This window comes from Lipotes vexillifer, unplaced genomic scaffold (assembly GCF_000442215.2).
Source record: "Lipotes vexillifer unplaced genomic scaffold, Lipotes_vexillifer_v1.1 scaffold1771, whole genome shotgun sequence".
Classification (NCBI taxonomy): Eukaryota; Metazoa; Chordata; class Mammalia; order Artiodactyla; family Lipotidae; genus Lipotes; species Lipotes vexillifer.
The window spans coordinates 371,368-389,842 of record NW_006770128.1 but is presented as its reverse complement, the minus strand read 5'-3'; the positions used below and the strand labels follow the sequence as shown (position 1 = coordinate 389,842).

General features: G+C 45.5%; 1 protein-coding gene across 1 annotated transcript in view; it reads right to left on the bottom strand.

Moving 5' to 3' along the window:
• TMEM163 (transmembrane protein 163) overlaps window positions 1-18,475 on the bottom strand; it is a 257,272-nt gene that overhangs the window by 29,286 nt on the left and 209,511 nt on the right. The window contains exon 5 of the mRNA XM_007446031.1: window positions 14,434-14,530. Coding sequence (XP_007446093.1) covers window positions 14,434-14,530 — 97 coding nt within the window. The remainder of the gene's footprint in view (window positions 1-14,433; window positions 14,531-18,475) is intronic.

Genomic DNA, 18,475 nt, shown 5'->3' with positions numbered 1-18,475 from the left:
GCAGGAATGAGAAATAACCATTTATCCTAAAAAAAAAACCTAATGCAGACTCTCAGTTTGTGTTACTGGAGAATTATGCATAAACCAACGGATGGATGGATGGATGGATGGATGGATGGATTTATTTATTTATTCATTCATCCACTCATTTATTCGCATTCATGTACTATCATTATCTAATTCACAGGAGTAAAAGCACTCTTAACCCCCTACCTTCTCCAGGGAAACAACCACCACAACCCCTTAAAGGAACGGACTGATAAATTTCATTACACCAAAATGGAAGGCTGGGGCAAGGGGTTACTTCTAAAATTATCTGCAACTTGCATATGACAAGACTGATACTCAGAACATATAAATAACTCCTAAGAACCAGTAAGAAAAGGACAACAACAGAGAAATGGGCAAAGTAGCAGCTTATAAAAGAGGAAACACAAACGACAAAATAAATGATTTTTTAATCAACTTCACCAAAAATCAAGGGAAAGCAAACTAAAATGAAATACCGTTTCTCACCCATTAGACTGAAAAACCGTGATAAGTTTGAAGATATCAAATATGGTGACATTCTAAGAACGTAAACTGGTACAGCCACAGTGAAGGGCAAATTGGCAGTATTTATTAAAATACATGCACCCTCTACTATCCAAAAATTCCTCTCCAAGACGTTACCCTCTGGAAACACCATCTGTCCACACTACATATTACCATGATAGTACAACAAGGTTCATTCTAACAGTTGTGATATAGTGAAAAAGCTGGAAACAACCGAATGTCCATCAACAGGAGAGGGGTTAAAGGTACATGAATTTATATGATGGGCAATTAACATCATAAATAGTCTAGATTTAAACAACATGTTGATTTTAAAAGTTGCAGTGTGATATATACAATATCCAGCGATGTAATAACACATACAATATTGGATTTCCTATGGATATAAATATGTATCACAAAAAATTAGGGTGATGGTCAAAGGAGCCATATATATGAGCTGCCTCACCTGGGCATCACCTATTCACATACATCACTAGCACCACAGCACAAAGAGAGGACTCTAGGCTATAAATGTGAAGGGGGGTGGGTGCATTTGGAATAAGCCCTCCTTGCAAGCGATGCTTCTCCCACAGGGATGAAGAATGTCCACGGCGAGGGCTTCCCTGGTGGTGCAGTGGTTGAGAGTCTGCCTGCCGAAGCAGGGTACACGGGTTCGAGCCCTGGTCTGGGAAGATCCCACATGCCGCGGAGCGACTGGGCCCGTGAGCCACAACTACTGAGCCTGCGCGTCTGGAGCCTGTGCTCCGCAACAAGAGAGGCCACAACAGTGAGAGGCCCGCGCACCGCGATGAAGAGTGGCCCCCGCTCGCCGCAACTAGAGAAAGCCCTCGCACAGAAACGAAGACCCAACACAGCCATAAATAAATAAATTTTAAAAAGCTGCAGTGAGGCAAAACCCCATCTCAGGGAAGAGGCGCTATTTAAAAAAACAAAAAAAAAAAAAAAAAAAAGAATGTCCATGGCGAGGTCCCAGGCAATCAATCTCTGTTTGCAGTTCCTTGAAAGATGAGCTCCTCTTGATTACAATCTTTTCCTAAGTGTGGTTCTAGCCTGTCACCTGGTAGAGCCAAAGGCCTCATGCGTGCAACACATTTATTGAGTTTCTGCTACATGGCAAACCCTATTAGGTGCTGGGAGAACAGCAAGGCTAAATGCTCAAACAGTCCACAGTCTACTCAGGGAGGTGAGTAGACAGGAAATTACACTGCAGTGTGACCAGCAATCAGCAGGAGGTGCCACGGGAGCACAGAGGATGGGCACCTATATTGGGGCTGGGTGGCATCTGGGCAATTCTAAATGGGATTCGGGTGGGGATGAGGGGATTAGTTAAAATAGGAGGACAGCAGGCAGACCTTGTGCAACGCTAACTTTCACCAATGCTGCTTCTCACTAGCAGAAGGGGGGAAACGTGGACAACCACAGCTCTCAACAGTGAGAGCTTTAACTCAGCTGTTTCCTCTTATAACCCTCTCCGCAAATACCCTCCCTCTTTGAAAAGCCACCACACAGAAAATAAAGGAGAAAGTTCAGGGTCCCTCCTAAAGCAGCTGACCTTCACGAGTGCCCACAGTCAGCCTAGTTCCCGTGTTTTACCTCTGTTCGGAAAGTTCTTTAGGGTAAAGATCCTATATTGAGTCCATGGGGGCTCGGATGATAAGAGAGCCCACTTTCATAGGATTACTCAGGAAATAAGAATTTTGACCCAGTGCGCCCCCCAACTATTTCCCAGTATCAACTGTTTCCCTAACAATCCAGTAACACGTCTGGCTTTGTCACCAAATACTCACAATCTAGACAGGGGCAGACTATTCCAAAGTACTAGCACTGCAACTTAGTCCAAAATGCTCTGCTGTACTAGGATGCATTGTGCGCACCAGGTACACAGGTGTATTTCAGTCAACGCTTGAGAAATAAAAAGGCATTCAGTATGATCCTCTCCGTTAGCTAAACAATAAACAGAAGAACAGAAATGTTATGAGGACTCTGTTGTCCATGTTATACTTAGGGAAGTGAATGAAAAAGTAATTACATTAAAATGTTAAACAAACACCTTTTGAAAAAAAATATATTTTTCTTCCTTCCAAAGATAACAATGCTCTCAAAACCTCACAGGGAGAAAAAAGTGCTAAGTTAGAGTGATAAGTTCTCTCATTCTCATACCAAGAGATTCAGTAAGTTTCCCAAGGTCAAGAATAGACACATTTGAATAGCAGCATATTCGACCTTGACCCAGCAACGCCCATCTTTGATAAATACCCGTATCTTTAAATACACAGACGTCCCTAGGACATGGAGAGGAATGAGCACGTTTCCCTCTCTCCCTGCCTCCCCTTCTCTTCTCCAGTTTTGGTACCATAACCCAGCAGCCCGCTAAGACAGGTCTTTGGTAGCAGGTGTCATGCTGGAATCTTCAAGGCCACAGGGAAGATATCAGGGGTGGGCAGAGGAGTTCACTCCCATTGACCTGAGTGTGGGAAATGCTAGATGTGGAGTTTAATTCAGAATCTTCAGTGAGAATTAAGTCTCTGGGCTATATTTTCTCAACTGGGAAACTGAACCAGTTGTATTAGCTTTTCTTAAAAGCTGACTTTTGGGTCTCAAACCCTGGGGTACTTCAGGAGACAATCCATGGAAAAAGAAGGAGCCCTCCTGACCAGTCAAGGACCTGGTTCCATTTGCCATGGGTGTCTCTGACAGTGGATCTTATACAGTTATTTTATTTTTCTATCTGAGGTTTTGTTTCCTTGTTATAAAATGGCAGTGGGTCTGATGTCTCTGCCTACTTTGGAAATACTGCGAAGGCCTAATGAGCCTCAAGCTAAAAAGCCCTTTTTTGAAGCAGAAAACGCAAAGAGGCATAATAGAAATAGAGCAACATGGCAGACCGATCACGGACATATCATATTCTGATGAAAATCCTAGGCTTACACAGCAAGGAAAAGAGAACCAATCAGAGCCCTTTCAGAGCAATTTCCCAGGTAACACCTGAACTGACAAACAAATCATACTGTATGCAAGGAACTGAAAGGACAGACTACCCACACTTTCAGGTTTAAAACGGTTAATACTCTCAAGAGGCAGAGCCGCCAGCAGGCACTTCAAGGGAGTTTCTGGCAACTGCATGAGATCAGTCATATTTCAGCAGAAGCTCCTCTTACTATGTACCTCTGATGACAGCTGTCATATTTAGCCTACCCTTTACACTTTCCCCTCTTACCATACACTTTTTCTTCACGTTATTGACTACAGTATAACTTTTAGCAGTGCTGTCCACATCCCAGGTACTGAACGTGTGGGTTACGCTGAGAAAACTAAACCCTCACTTCACAGCATCTTAAAATATTTATCCTATTATAATAGATCTGAGCAGGATTTCTATCTGGTGTAGCTACGTGAGGTCATTTGTGGCCAAGCATAGCATCTGGATGTATTGATACTTGTACTGTACATATTTAAACTAGACAGCTTAATCAGCATTAACATTTTTTTTTTTACTATTTATTTCTTTAGGCTCCTCCAGGTCTTAGTTGCAGCACGTGGGATCCTTTCTTAGTCGCGGCGTGCCGGCTCTCAGTTGTGCCATGCAGACTCTTAGTTGTGGCAGGCATGCAGGATCTAGTTCCCCAACTGGGGGTTGAACCTGGGCCCACTGCATTGGGATCATGGAGCCTTACCCACTGGACCACCAGGGAAGTCCCAGTGTTGACTTTTTTCATGCCTATGAAATCACCACCAAAAGCAAGAGGATATTTCCATCACCCTCACTAGCTTCCTTGTGACTCTTTAATAATCCCTCCCCCGCCTGTAACACCACATCCTCTGGCAACCACTATCTGCCTTCTGTCACTAGAGATTAGATTGCACCTAAAATTTTATGTAAGTGGAATGATACAGGCATACCTCCTTTTACTGTGCTTCACAGATACCGTATTTTCTATAAATTGAAGGTCTGTATGGCAGCCCTGCATCGAGCAGGTCTTTCAGTGCCATTTTCCAACAGCATTTGCTCACTCTGTGTCTCTCTGTCACATTTCAGTAATTCTCACTCTACTTTAAACCTTTTCGTTATAATTACATTTGCTGTGGTGATCTGTGACCAGTGATCTTTGATGTGACCCACAACTCGAGGAAGACTCAAGATGGTTAGTATTTTCAGTAATCAAGTATTTTTATGAATTAAGGTATATACATTGCTTTTATAGATACAATGTTACTGCACACTTAGTAGACTACAGTATAGTATAAATGTAACTTTTCTATGTATTGGGAAACCTACAAATTTACATGACTCGCTTTATTGAGATATTCGGTATATTGCGATGGTCTGAAGCCAAATCCACAACATCTCCAAGATATACCCGCATATTATATATTTCCTTTTTTTTTAAAGCTATGTGTTTGCACATAGCTTTTTTTAAAATTAATTCATTAATTAATTTATTTTTGGCTGTGTTGGGTCTTCATTGCTGCACGCGGGCTTTCTGTAGTTGTGGAGAACGGGGGCTACTCTTCGTTGCAGTGCACAGGCTTCTCTTTGCAGTGGCTTCTGTTGTTGCGGAGCACGGGCTCTAGGCATGCAGGCTCAGTAGTTGTGGCTCATGGGCTCTAGAGCTTAGGCTCAGTGGTTGTGGCGCACGGGCTTAGCTGCTCCACAGCATGTGGGATCCTCTCGGACCAGGGCTTGAACTCGCATCCTCTGCACTGGCAGGCAGATTCTTAACCACTGCGCCACCAGGGAAGTCCCTAGTATATGTTTCATTTTGCTTTGCGTCTGGAACCCACCTTCATTATTCTGAGTTTCATCCATGTTGTTGCATGAGTCAGTGATGCTTTTTTATGGCCGAGTAGTATTCCATTGTATGGATGTATCACAATTTCACCTATTCGTAGACATTTGGATTCTGTCCAGTTTTTGATATTAGAAATAAAAATGCAATAAACGTTTGTGTAAGGGCCTTTGTACATACGTATATGTTCATTTCTCTTGGGTAAATACCTGGTCGTGGAATCGCTAGGTCATATGGTAGACAGATGTTTAACTTTTTAACGAACCTCTGAACTCTTTTCTAAAGTAGATGAACCATTTTACTCTCTCATCATCAATGTATGTGAGCCCTAGACGTTCCATGTACTTTTGTTTTTTCAATTTTAGACATTCAAATGGGTATGCAGTGATATCTTATGGTGGTTTATAATTTGTAATTCCTTGGTGACTAATAATGTTGAGTATTTTTTTGCATGCTTATTGGCTATTCATTTATCTCTTCTTTTGGGAATTGTCTGGTAAATCTTATGCCTATTCTCTTATAGGATTGTCTTCTTATTAAACTGTTCTTTATACATTCTGGAGGCAAGTCCTTTGTCTGATCTGTGTGTTTTGTCTGTGCAGTCTTGTCATTTTCTTATTGGTGTCTTGGAAGAGCAAAGGTTTTTTACTTTAATGAAGTCCAATTTACTTTTTTTTTTTATGTTATGGTTCAAGCTTTTAGTGCCATATCTAAGACACTTTGCCTATCCCAACACTGCAAAGATTTTCTCTTTTGTTTTCCTTTAGAAGTTTTAGGGGTTTAGATTTTACATTGAGGTTTATGATCCATTTTGAAGTAATTTTTATATAAAGGTGAATATCCATTTTTGTCCATAAAGCTTTCCAGTTGCTCTAGCACCATTTGTGGAAAAGAGACTTTTCTTTCCTCCATTGAACTGCCCTGGCGCCTTCATTGAAAGCCACTTGACCAGATATGTATGCATCTATTTCTGGGCTCTATTCTCCTTGAGCTCACTTGAGCCAATAATAACCCACTTTGATCCATGCTCAGTTCTCTTCTGTTTAGAAGCCGGTAGGCCTGTGGCATTAGGATGAATGAAGAGGTCAGTCTTGCTGCAGTGATGGAATTATTCTGTCTAAAGTAACAAGAGTGGGACACCACTGATGGTCTAATAGCAGGAATTTCTGCCTTAGTGCAGTGCTGGGGAGGTGTTGGCAGGGTGGATGGATGGTGAGGACCTTGACTGTGTGCAACTGTTTGTTTTTAAAGTATTTGTCAATGCGACTCCCAAATCAAATTTAGAGTTATGCTTGAGAGCATGTCATGTAGGAAGATGAATCTATCGCTGATGGCAGATCCAGGAATTAGAGGTTATTGCACAGGAAGGCGTCCACAGCATTACCCAACCTGAGCTGAAAATAGGATCCTTGAAGGCATTTCCTGGACGGTTCAACACAGCCTAAGCTTCCAGAACTAAAGGCATCACAAGGTCCACCAACTTCCTTAGAAATCTCATCTCTGGTCCAACAACAATAGTATTAGCCAGCATTCATTCAACAGTTATGTGCTAAGCACGTCACCTGCATCTTTTTATTCTGTTTCCTAACAATCTTACAGAGAAGACTGCTATTATTATTTCCATTTTACAAACAAGGAGACTGAGGCAGAGAAGGCTGAGCCACATGCTCTAGCTTCCTCCAGTTATAGGAAGGGGTAGGAGCTGGGCGCTGTCTCCCTGACTTCAGCTCCAACGTCTTTAACCACACGGTGACACTGCCTCAGAGCACTCAGTACAACAGCCTTGAGAAACTCGCTCCCACGGATGAGGCACTGGCCTCAGAATATCTGAGGCTGACAAGCTGCCTGGGTGGGTAGAATCTCGGTGAAACTGCTCACCCAGCCCCAAACCTTCACTGCTGCCCCACCATCCTCCCCCAGGTCCTCCTGTTAACCAGCTCCTACCTCCAAAGGGATGCCATACAGAATGGACCTGAAAGACCACCGGGGCAGGCTGAGGGAAGACAAGGTTTGAACCTGAGGTGACAAGAGGAACGGGAAGGAAGGGATGAGCATCTTTGAGAGCAGCAGAGACTAAAGGGGGGCAAGGAAGGACTTGAAGTGAAATGCCCGAGGAGGAGGTGGCAGGCAGGGAGTGACGGAAGGTACCAGAAAGAGAAGGAATGAATGAGGGTAGAGGCGAGATTTCCAAGGAGGTGGGCAAGGAGGGGGCTCAGAGGGTTAACTGTGGGAAGGAGAGGCCCTGAGTGAGAAGGAAGGATGAAAGGGAGGGGGCAAATGGTCCCCTGTACTGAGAACAGGGGTGTGGGGATGGGGCAGGCTGGGCCGTCTCCATCTTTTCCACAAGGTAAAGACGCACCAAGGGCCAGATAAGAAGCAGCTAAAGAACGTTAAGTAACTCCTACCCACCCACAACAGAGACTGAACGCGCAACACTTTGCAAACACAAAAGCCTACAAATCCAAGAATCATGGTCACTTCCGTAGGAAGATCGAGGGAAAGTTCTCGGCTGTGGACTTGTGAGTATCACCCTAAAATATCCGATACAGGAGTTTCCTCTCTAGCTTTGCTCCTAAGAGTGGGATCTCATCGGAGGCTCTTGCAGGAACACCACTGACCTCCCCCAGCTCTGCAGAGTCAGCCCACCCTGGAGCGCAGGAGGCTCGCAGCAACACTGCGTGAAGACATGCACCCATGAAAGCAGGCAGCCACCCTGCCAGAAGCCACCTTCACGACCCGCGAGGACTGGAAATGAAACAGAGCTCATGACTGGCGGCCTGCAAGAACATGAGCAGCTGTGAGGGGCTCCCCTTTATTGGTGCAAGCCCCTTTGTTCTGGTGGGTGGGATGGAATCTCAGGGAAGAACGTAGCAGGGAGAGAGACAAGGGGAAGTCTGAAGGCAACCTCGCTACTCAAGGAAGAGGAATAAAAATGATGCTGAACCCCAATAAAGATGTTAAAAATAAATAAATAAATAAAATATTTTTTAAAAAAAAGAAAAGAAAATATGAAATTGTTAAATTAAAAAAAAAAAAAATGATGCTGAGCCATCACTCCTGACCCACAACACAGAGCTATTTTTCCCTCTTCCTTTTGCCCCCTCCTCCCTTACGTTTTTCCCTCTCTGTTCCTCCCTCTTATCCAGATATGCTGGTGTCAGCAGAGGACAAAGGGCACAAGAAACAGAAAACAGGCTCACACGGAACCCACGGCTCCTGTAGCTCCTGTGCCCTCGAGAGCCCCCTCCTCCCCGGGTCCCACCCCCACCCCCTGCCCAGTGCCCACTCGTCCTTCGGATGTCACGTGGAGGGAGCGATCCTCCAGGAAGGCCCCGACACGGCTCCCCCATGCCAGGCTTGATAAGGAAGTCTTCTGTGCTCTCATGCGATTGTCTCTACCACAACCCTCATCACCCGAACCAGATGTATCAGTTTCTGGGTCTCTCCCCAGCTGTGACATCCCCGGGAGCAAAAGCCAGCTCCTACGAGAAGTCAAGGAATTTGCAGAGAAATGGAAAACTTTAGCCATTAGTGCTAGTTGCCTTTGAATCCCTGGTGCCTAGACAGGGGGTCCTGGGATCAGGAGGCATTCACATGGTCGCAACTGTTATTATTATCGGCACGGGACCATATGTTATTCATTGCCAATCGGGAACCATGCATGATTTTAATTTTAATTGTTATCACTATTAGTGCACATGACTTAAGGAGGTTAGACCCAGACACTGGTCCAGACCTCAAGGTAAAGAAGTCAGTCTACCAACAGAGGAGCTAATGAGCGGGTCTAACACAACAGGACACAGAGAGAAAGCGCGTGGGAAACGATGGGACCTCTCGGGCATTGGGATCAGAAGCAATACTTTCTTCTTTTGTAAAGTACACGATGGTTGATAGAGCCTTTGCACGTTCATCACATCATTTAATTCTCACAACTTTTGTTGTGCGGTAGGGGGCATGGCGCCCATTTACAAGGAGGAAACCGTCAGTCAGAGAGGAAACACAATCTGCTGGAAGCCACACAGCCAATGAGCGGTGAGTTAGGCTTAGAGGACAAGCCTTCCGACAGCACGCCGTTTCCCTGAAATGCAGTGGCCCAGAGTTGGCTATTGCAACCTGAAGCCAGAGAGAGAACAGCACCGGTTCCATCCAGCCTGAGGGAGGGGACCAGGAGGCAGGAAAGAGGGATGGAGGGGCCCGTCTGAAATGAACTCAGGCCACAAGTTGGAACTTTGATGAGCAGTTCAGAAACATTAAACATCAGACGGTTAAAAGCAGCAGCCGCCATAGTAGCACTGTCTTCTCATGACAATTATCTTAAATAAACGGCTCACTTGATCCATACCATAAACCTCTGATGGAAGTACCGTCCCCATTGTGCGAATTAGGAAGCCCAGGGCAAGGAGATGGAGCGACTTGCCTGCGGCGGTCACATGGGTACGAGGGGGGGGGGGCGTCACACCTCCGACAGCTCAGCGCCCCCCACGCCCGCATCCCTCCCACACGCTAAGCAGCTTCCCTAAAGCACCTTCTTCCGCGTGATGCCATGTAACCCCTGAGTCCCCTCAATTCACACTTGGCCCGCTTCTCCATTGCTTCTTGGTTCACCTGCCTGCAGGTTTTTCAAGAGACAAAGTAAGGGGAGCACACCCTGGTCAGTGGCACAGGGTGCAGGGGGTGCGCATGGTGAGGGCAGCAGTGGAAGCCAGAAAAGCCAGGGATGGGACCAGCTGGGGGTCTGGGCACCACAATCTGAAGATGAGAAGACAGAAAAGGAAAAACAAAACAGAAAAACAAATTAAAGGGCTTCCCTGGTGGCGCAGTGGTTGAGAGTCCGCCTGCCGATGCAGGGGACGCGGGTTCGTGCCCCGGTCCGGGAAGATCCCACATGCCGCGGAGTGGCTGGGCCCGTGAGCCATGGCCGCTGAGCCTGCGCGTCTGGAGCCTGTGCCTCGCAACGGGAGAGGCCACAACAGTGAGAGGCCCGCGTACCGCAAAAAAAAAAAAAGAAAAGAAAAAATTAAAAAAGAAGAACAAGAAATAAGACAGAAGGCCCGGACCTGAAAAGCCAATGAACAGCAGGAGCGTGTAAGCCCACAGTTACTGGGAGCCAAGACAGGCCCAGATGGGGAGACAAGGGTTCAAATCCAAGTACTGCCACTAGCCAGCTGATGACCTCGGGAAGATCGCCTCAGCTTTCAGAGCCGCCATATGCCACCATAACAGAGAAGCATGCCACCTTTCCCCGCCTACCAAAGCGGGCTGCGGCAGGTGTAAAAACAGCAAGACGATGATACCCCTTTCAAAGCAGCTCCAGACATAAGGCCAGACTATCACCACCACATCTGCGGCACCACCCATGCTCCCCAACTTCTAGAACCATAGTTCAGGCAGGGTTTCTGAGAAGGTTCTTTTGGAATCTGTTTCATCAATGATCCTACGTGACCCCGTGCAGGTCGCGAGGGTGCAGATTTAAGCCATTTGCTCATGAAGCCCTCACAGCAGACGCTGCAGACTCCCGTCTGGGTGTCCGCTGAGAGCATAGTTGGCCAGACTCCTCCAGCATGAGGCCACTGAGGGGCAGGCGACATCACGCCTCAGAGCCAGCTGACTTCACAGGTGGGAAATTCCTAAGGGCATAGCTTTCTTATTCAAAACTCACCCACTCTTACAATTACTCACACTCTGAGAATTGTGCAGGTGACATTAAAAAGAAAGCTGCCGAGGACACTTCCCTGGTGGCACAGTGGTTAAGAATCCGCCTGCCAATGCAGGGGACACGACTTAGAGCCCTGGTCCGGGAAGATCCCACATGCCGCGGAGCAACTAAGCCCATGCGCCACAACCACTGAGCCTGCACTCTAGAGCCTGCGAGCCACAACTACTGAGCCTGTGTGCCACAACTACTGAAGCCCGTGCACCTAGAGCCTGTGCTCCGCAACAAGAGAAGCCACCGCAATGAGAAGTCTGCACACCGCAACAAAGAGTAGCCCTCACTCGCCGCAACTAGAGAAAGCCCGCGCACAGTAGAAAAGACCCAACACAGCCAAAAATAAAATATAATAAAACCTTTAAAAAAACAAAAAGAAAAAGAAAAAAGAAAGCAGCCAGGGCGAGGGGTGGGAGCAGGATGGACCTGGGGCAGGGAAGACACTGCTTCAGACAAACCCACAGTAACAACTTGATGGAAATCATACATCAAAAGGCAATTCTGCAGATGAGGGCAAGAGTGAATCTGTAACTTGGACCTGAAATCCAGAACATCAAGGCCATAAACACCAGTCTCCCTGGTTTCTCCCGCCACAGGCCAGCAGCAGCAAAGAGGCAAAGGCTGTATTTGGCCTGCGGAAAACTGACTCCCAACCAGGGTTCCCAAAATTTAATTAGTTGCCTATTTATTTCACATTAAACATAGGTTTCCATGGCAATTCTGCTAAGGGGCCGACCCTTCCTCTGCGCACACACACTGTCTGGATGCCACAGACCCAAGCAGTTTCTCCTGTTTTCGGGACTGGCGTCTGTGAGCATCTGAGTTTGTGGCTGCGAATTCAGAGGAGACATTGTGGATGGACGCTCATCTTGAATGACTGCAGGCCGGGGGTTTGGGCTCCCCAAACTTCTAGAGCAGAGAGTAGGAACCCAAAGACTCGGGATTGAAATGCTGTCAGATAACACCTGGCAGCATTTACCTGGTCCCCGTATGCGACTCAGCTGATCAGAAGCCCTCCCCTCTGGAAACAGGAGATCACGTGCCTTTGTTACCTTTTGGTAACCCTGAAGGCTTAACAAAAAAAACAAAACAAAACAACAAACCACCTTACATCTTTCCTTAGAGTTCTGATGAGATGACCATAAACAGGTGTGATTTTGAAATCTCACACCAGGACTAATAAAAGATGCAGTGGGTGTGAGGCCTCCCAGAACAGGGCCAGTCTTGGTACAATCACGGAGCTCTTCACCCTCTCCCATCCCAGCCAGGGTAGGCATCAGACATCATACCTTGATGTGGAATTTAACTTGGTGAGCTTCTTATCTTAAGAGTATATGCACTGTAAGATGTAAGACTGTTCCCAGTTAAAAATGGTTCAGCTTTCAAGACAAGAACAAGGGGGGGGGCCACGAACAAGGGTCCATGAGCACAGCTATCTATTCCATATCAAGTGAGCCATGCTACACATTAATTTTTAATGTCTAAATAAATGAATGCATCAACTAGCCGAGGGCTGAAAATTCCCACCAATAAACATTTCTTAGAGTGGAGTCAGATTTCCATCCCTTATAAAATGCAAAGATGTTATCTGACTGACATCTTAATCAATCACGCTTAATACTTTTATGTCTACATTTTACCTAAGCTTCAGATTCCGATGCAATGGAACACAGGATAGCCAATCTGGTGGAGGTAAAGGATGGAAAAGTCCAGGATCCCAGGCAACCAGGAAGATCAAGGTGAGACAAGCACAATGTGAGAGGAAGCACACAGAGTATAAGCCATGGCATTATTTGTTTGAGCTAGCTCTGCTGAAAAAGACCAGATCCATAGGTAGGTACACTCCTACCCTGCTCTCCATCTTTCCTCCATGTCATGGAGATATTAGAGAACATGCTCCTTGCCAGCTGCGATGATAAATAATGGTTAACGACCTCGGGAGTTACTAAAGGAATGGCTCTAATGTCTGTTTCAAGTTGGCAGGGGTGGGCACACAGTACAACTTAGAGCAGCCACCTTAACAGCTCTACTAAATGCAGTGTAACGCCCCGCTTCACCTTCGTCTTCCCTATACACACACACAAATGCAATACGTTACCCCCAAAAGATTAACATGTATTTTTCTAAAACTGAAATTAAAGGTCTCATAATTTAGGCCTTTTATAAGATGGTGCACATAGCTAGGCTCAAACCAAATCACATCCTAAAAGAAGAGCCCATAATTTTATATTAAATCACTATTCAACTTACATACAGGTACACTTAATTTCACTGCTTTTTTTTTTTACAAATTGACAGTTTGTGGCAAGCCTGTGCTGAGCAAGTCAATCGGCACCATTTTTCCAACAGCATTTCCTCACTTCCTGTCCCTGTGTCACACTTTGTTAATTCTTGCGATATTTCAAACTTTTGCATGATTGTTATACTTGTTATGGTGATCTCTAATGAGTGATCTTTGTTACTACTGCAAAAAGATTAAGACTTGCTGAAGGCTCAGATGACAGTTCATGTTTTTTGCAATAAAGTATTTTTCAATCAAGGTATGTACTTTTTTTTTTTTAGACATAATGCTATTGAATACTTAACAGACTACAGCATAGTAAACATGACTTCTACGGGCACCGGGAAACCAAAAAATTTGTGATTTGCATTATTTGCCGTACTGCGGTGATCTGGCACTGAACCCGTGATATTTCTGAGGTATCTGTACAGTGAAGCATTGTAATGGCAGCATCTTACTCTCCTGGTACGTACATCAGCTGCCTTCTAACATGAAGATAGCCTGATAGGAGAGTGTAAAAATATTCCTTATCACAGCATTCATAAGGGGTGGGGGGGAACAAAAAGAATCAGAGTGCCAAAAAAAAAAGAATCTGGGTGCCTCTCACCCAGAAAACAAGGCAGTCAAAGACACACTTTAATATGAAATTATGTCCTCCAGTTTCTGCATCTGAATGTCAGTTGTGTCAGAAAGCCTAATGTGAACAGATTTATTTACAGAATTGAGGTACAAAGGAAAAAAATAATTCTTATTATAATAGTGATTGAATGGACACAGAAGAACAGATGCGAACAACACAGATCGGATCGCTCTGCTATATAAAAATCACTCCATTTCTCTTAACATAAAAGACTTTAAAAGTAGTCAAAAGATCTAAGAAGAGGGACACAGAACCCAGTACCAGATCAACTACCTTTTTATCTTGCACAGGGCTTGTCTCCACCAAGTCATTCACATTCTACAGTGAGTTCTTCTGGACTCCTAAATATTGTATGTTTTCCCTCCACCTGCCCAACTTCCCCCAGTACATCTGGGGTGAGAGGTAACAAAGGAGGCTGGTACCATCAGGAAAGACTCTTAAGACAAAAGAAGAACCTTACCACTTCCGGAAGCAGCTTAGTCGAGAGGTCATGGATGGCTTTGACCACTATGCATACGGATGACAGAAGGAATATCACCCCCAAGATGACACAGGCTCTGCAAAGAAACAGAACATTGGAACTCTTTACTGGGAGAACTCCACCCTGTTGATTTACACAATGACAGTGACAGTGACACAGCCTGAGGCACTGGGATACACCGTAATTTGCCACACTCCCACCATGACCACCCCTAGTCTCAGAACTGATACAGAATCATCTCCAGAAGATGGGAGTTCAGTTCAGAGATGTATCACCAAATCAGTCCCGTGGGAAAGGGGCTCACCATGGTACGTGACCTCACAGCAACCCATGAATGCTGGTGTGGGAGGGTCTTCAAGGCCATAAAATACTTCCCCCTTGCCTGGCAACACAACATTTCACTTCTCCAGCTGGAGGGTGCAGAGTTTAATAGCAAAGAGTGGAGGCTTTGGAGGGGGTGGGGGAGGGATGGATTGGGAGTGTGGGATTAGCAGATGCAAACTATTATAATACAGAATGGATAAACAACAAGGTCCTACTGTATAGCACACAGAACCATATTCAATATCCTGGGATAATCCATGATGGAAAGTAATAAGAAAATTATATAACTGAATCACTTTGCTGGATAACAGTTATTAACAACATTGAAAATCAACTATACTTCAGTAAAATAAATTTTAAAAAAAGAGAGTGGAGGTTCTGGCACGAGACATCCCAAGCTCTACCATTTAACCTGTTGGTTGATCTCGGTCAAGCTACCAAACTTCTTTTAGCCTCATTTTCCTCACCTGTCAAATGGGAATACTATTTCCTACCTGAAGATGAAATGAGATAATTGCACAGAGCACAAAAAAGTTACCCACTGTGCTGGCTTCGGCAGCACATATACTAAAATTGGAATGATACAGAGAAGATTAGCATGGCCCCTGCGCAAGGATGACACACAAATTCGTGAAGCGTTCCATATTTTTGAGGGAAGAGGTATGGGAACATATATTTACGTATAACTGATTCACTTTGTTATAAAGCAGAAACTAACACACCATTGTAAAGCAATCGTACTCCAATAAAGATGTTAAAAAAAAAAAAGTTACCCATTAATGCTGGCTTAAACAAAGTAACTGAAAAGCCCACCCTGGATGTCTCTTGATGATATGACAGGATAGACACCTTTGGATTTTCCCAAAGATAAAAAGAAGGAATAATTTGGTAATGACAAAAGAAGAGTATTCATGGCAGGATGGAGCGATTCTTTTAAAAGAAATGAGAGGAGAGAAGGAAGGATGAGGTCAGCCAAGACACCCAGCACAGGGGGAGGAAGGAGCGAGTTAGGGACGAGGCCAAGGGAAAAGGCAGAGGACACCCAGACAAGGGTTGGGGGTGGGAGCTGGGAGCATGTCTACGGGCTCGGGATGCATCAGCTGTCTCTGGCAACCCAGACACGACAACTCACAGGAGAAAGACAGACAGAAAATGAAAGTAAACCCGAGGAAATGATGATAGTAATACAAGGGTCAAAATACCAAACGAAAATGAGAAGAGAGAAAAGAGAAATACAAGAATGACTGCAGTCAACCCTAGCTGTCCCAACATGAGGTCACTATCATTTGGCAGCCTTCTCAGCCCTCTCCCCCAGCTATCAGATAAAATCATTTTTCATTACCCACCTTGGATTCCCTTCTCTGCACTAACAGAATTGCCCAAAGTGGCACCTACTTAGAATCCTAGCCAACCTATAGACAGACATGTTCCCCCAAACCTAAAAGTCAGAAATAAGTATGTAAACAGGCTGCTTGGAGTCCACTCAGTACGCTTCTAACCAACACGTTAGTTGTAGGTTTTATTCTTTCAAAAACACAGACGGAAAGAGAGGATCGTTGAGGGCTGGGGTGAAACACGAAAGAACATAGAGAAAAAGTAGGAAAAGTAACGAACAGGCTGGGGCTCTTGGTACAGGCTTGAGCAAAAGGAAATCCTGGCCCTGTAAACCAAAAGGATAATCTGCCCTGGGTGCCATACACCCCCATAAGGAGCCAGGGGAAAAACATGCACTGAAGGGGGAAAAAGATAATGCAGGCCAAAAGCACACAGGGACGCAGCAGCAGGCGTGAAGAAGACTAACGGAGGCAATGTGCCGGGCCTGGTCACCACAGTCCTGGCAGGGTGCTTGGGGCAGAGGGGCCACAGCTGAGAGGACAGTCATGCAGGATGAGGTGGCTCACTGGAGGGCCCTTTTTTTTTTTTTTTTTTTTGGCGGTACGCGGGCCTCTCACTGCTGTGGCCTCTCCCGTTGCGGAGCACAGGCTCCGGACGCGCAGGCTCAGCGGCCCATGGCTCACGGGCCCAGCCGCTCCGCGGCACGTGGGATCTTCCCGGACCGGGGCACGAACCCGTGTCCCCTGCATCGGCAGGCGGACTCTCAACCACCGCGCCACCAGGAAAGCCCTGGAGGGCCCTTTAACTGACGAGATACTGGGGCAGGACCAGAGATTCCAGGGCTTCGGGGAATCAGAGCTCCCAAAGCAACTGGCCCAAGGCCCAGCTGTGCCACAGGGAAGACGGCTATGGACTCCTGTGCCTGGCATGTGAAGCAACCATTTCTTCAATCAAATGGGACTGTGAGAGGCGCCATTTCAGGAAAAGAGCCTAAAAGTCAGGCCTCCATTCCAAAAGCTCCCGAGTGACTAGCGGAGACGCTCTCTGATTCATCCTTTCAGATAAATTCAACCCCCAACTTACCTTCTCAGTCCTGATGGCAACTTACACTCCCCTGGGGAATTTTTTGAAACAGTGGCCAAAGGACTGCTCCTTGGGTCAATTTCATCAGAATCTCTGGGGGTGAACCCAGGCATCTGTATTTGTTTAAAAACTCCCCAGAAACAGAACTACACCCGCAGACATAGGAAACAAACTTATGGTTACCAAAGGGGAAAGGGATGGGGAGGGATAAATTAGGAGTTTAGAATTAACATATACACACTATTATATATAAAATAGATAACCAGCAAGGACCTATTATATAGCACAGGGAACTACACTCGATATTTTGCAATAACCTATAAGGGAAAAGAATCTGAAAAAGAATATTATATATATGCATATGTGTGTGTGTGTGTGTGTGTGTGTGTGTGTGTGTGTGTGTATACATGAATCTCTTAGCTGTACACCTGAAACTAACACAACATTGTAAATCAACTATACTTCAATTTAAAAAAACTAAAAGCTCCCCTGGCAATTCCCTGAAGAATCTCTCACCCAGGACTAGACCCAGGGGAGGCCATGTCTTTGGGGAGCTTCCACTGTGGGGTAAAAATCCATCACTCTCTGGACAGAAGGGAGCAGTCAGCCTAGGTGCTGAGGAAGGAAGGGTCTAATGGTCTCTAAGAGACTTGCAATATATCTGTTACTTGTTCAGCCCTTTCTCCCTAAGACATGAATAGGGCAGCCACCACTTGGGTGCTAGACCTTCTACAATGTATCACAACATCCCCAAGAAGCCTCCATCTCCATAATCCTCTTAGGGGGACAGGAACAAATGTCTGAGCTGCTTTCTGACAGGGAACAGTGATGCTGCAGGAGTCTATGTTTCTCCTGATCACTGCAGGCATACCTTGATGATGCACAAAAGGTGGATTTTGTTAAGGAGACAGGTATGCAGTGGTCTCCTTACATAATATCTTGCTTATACACTTTTAATCCAAACTACCTACCAATCCCTTAAGGGCGAGAACCATATTTTTATTTCTCAGTATCTACAGCAGCAAGCAACAGCTGCCCCTTCATGCATCTGTAGAGTGGATGTAATCATTAACTGATTACATAATCACTGGCTGACTTGTAAGTTTCCCCCCTAGAGTTTAAAGGGGCATCAACCGCGTACCAGTGGGGTTGGGAAGAGGAAAGGGACTCCTAACACTTGAGCCCAAATGCCTATGGAATAGGCCACACTGTAAAACAACTCTGAAATGTAATGAAAAAATCCAAAGAAATGGATGATTTGGTTTATTCGCGTTCAATT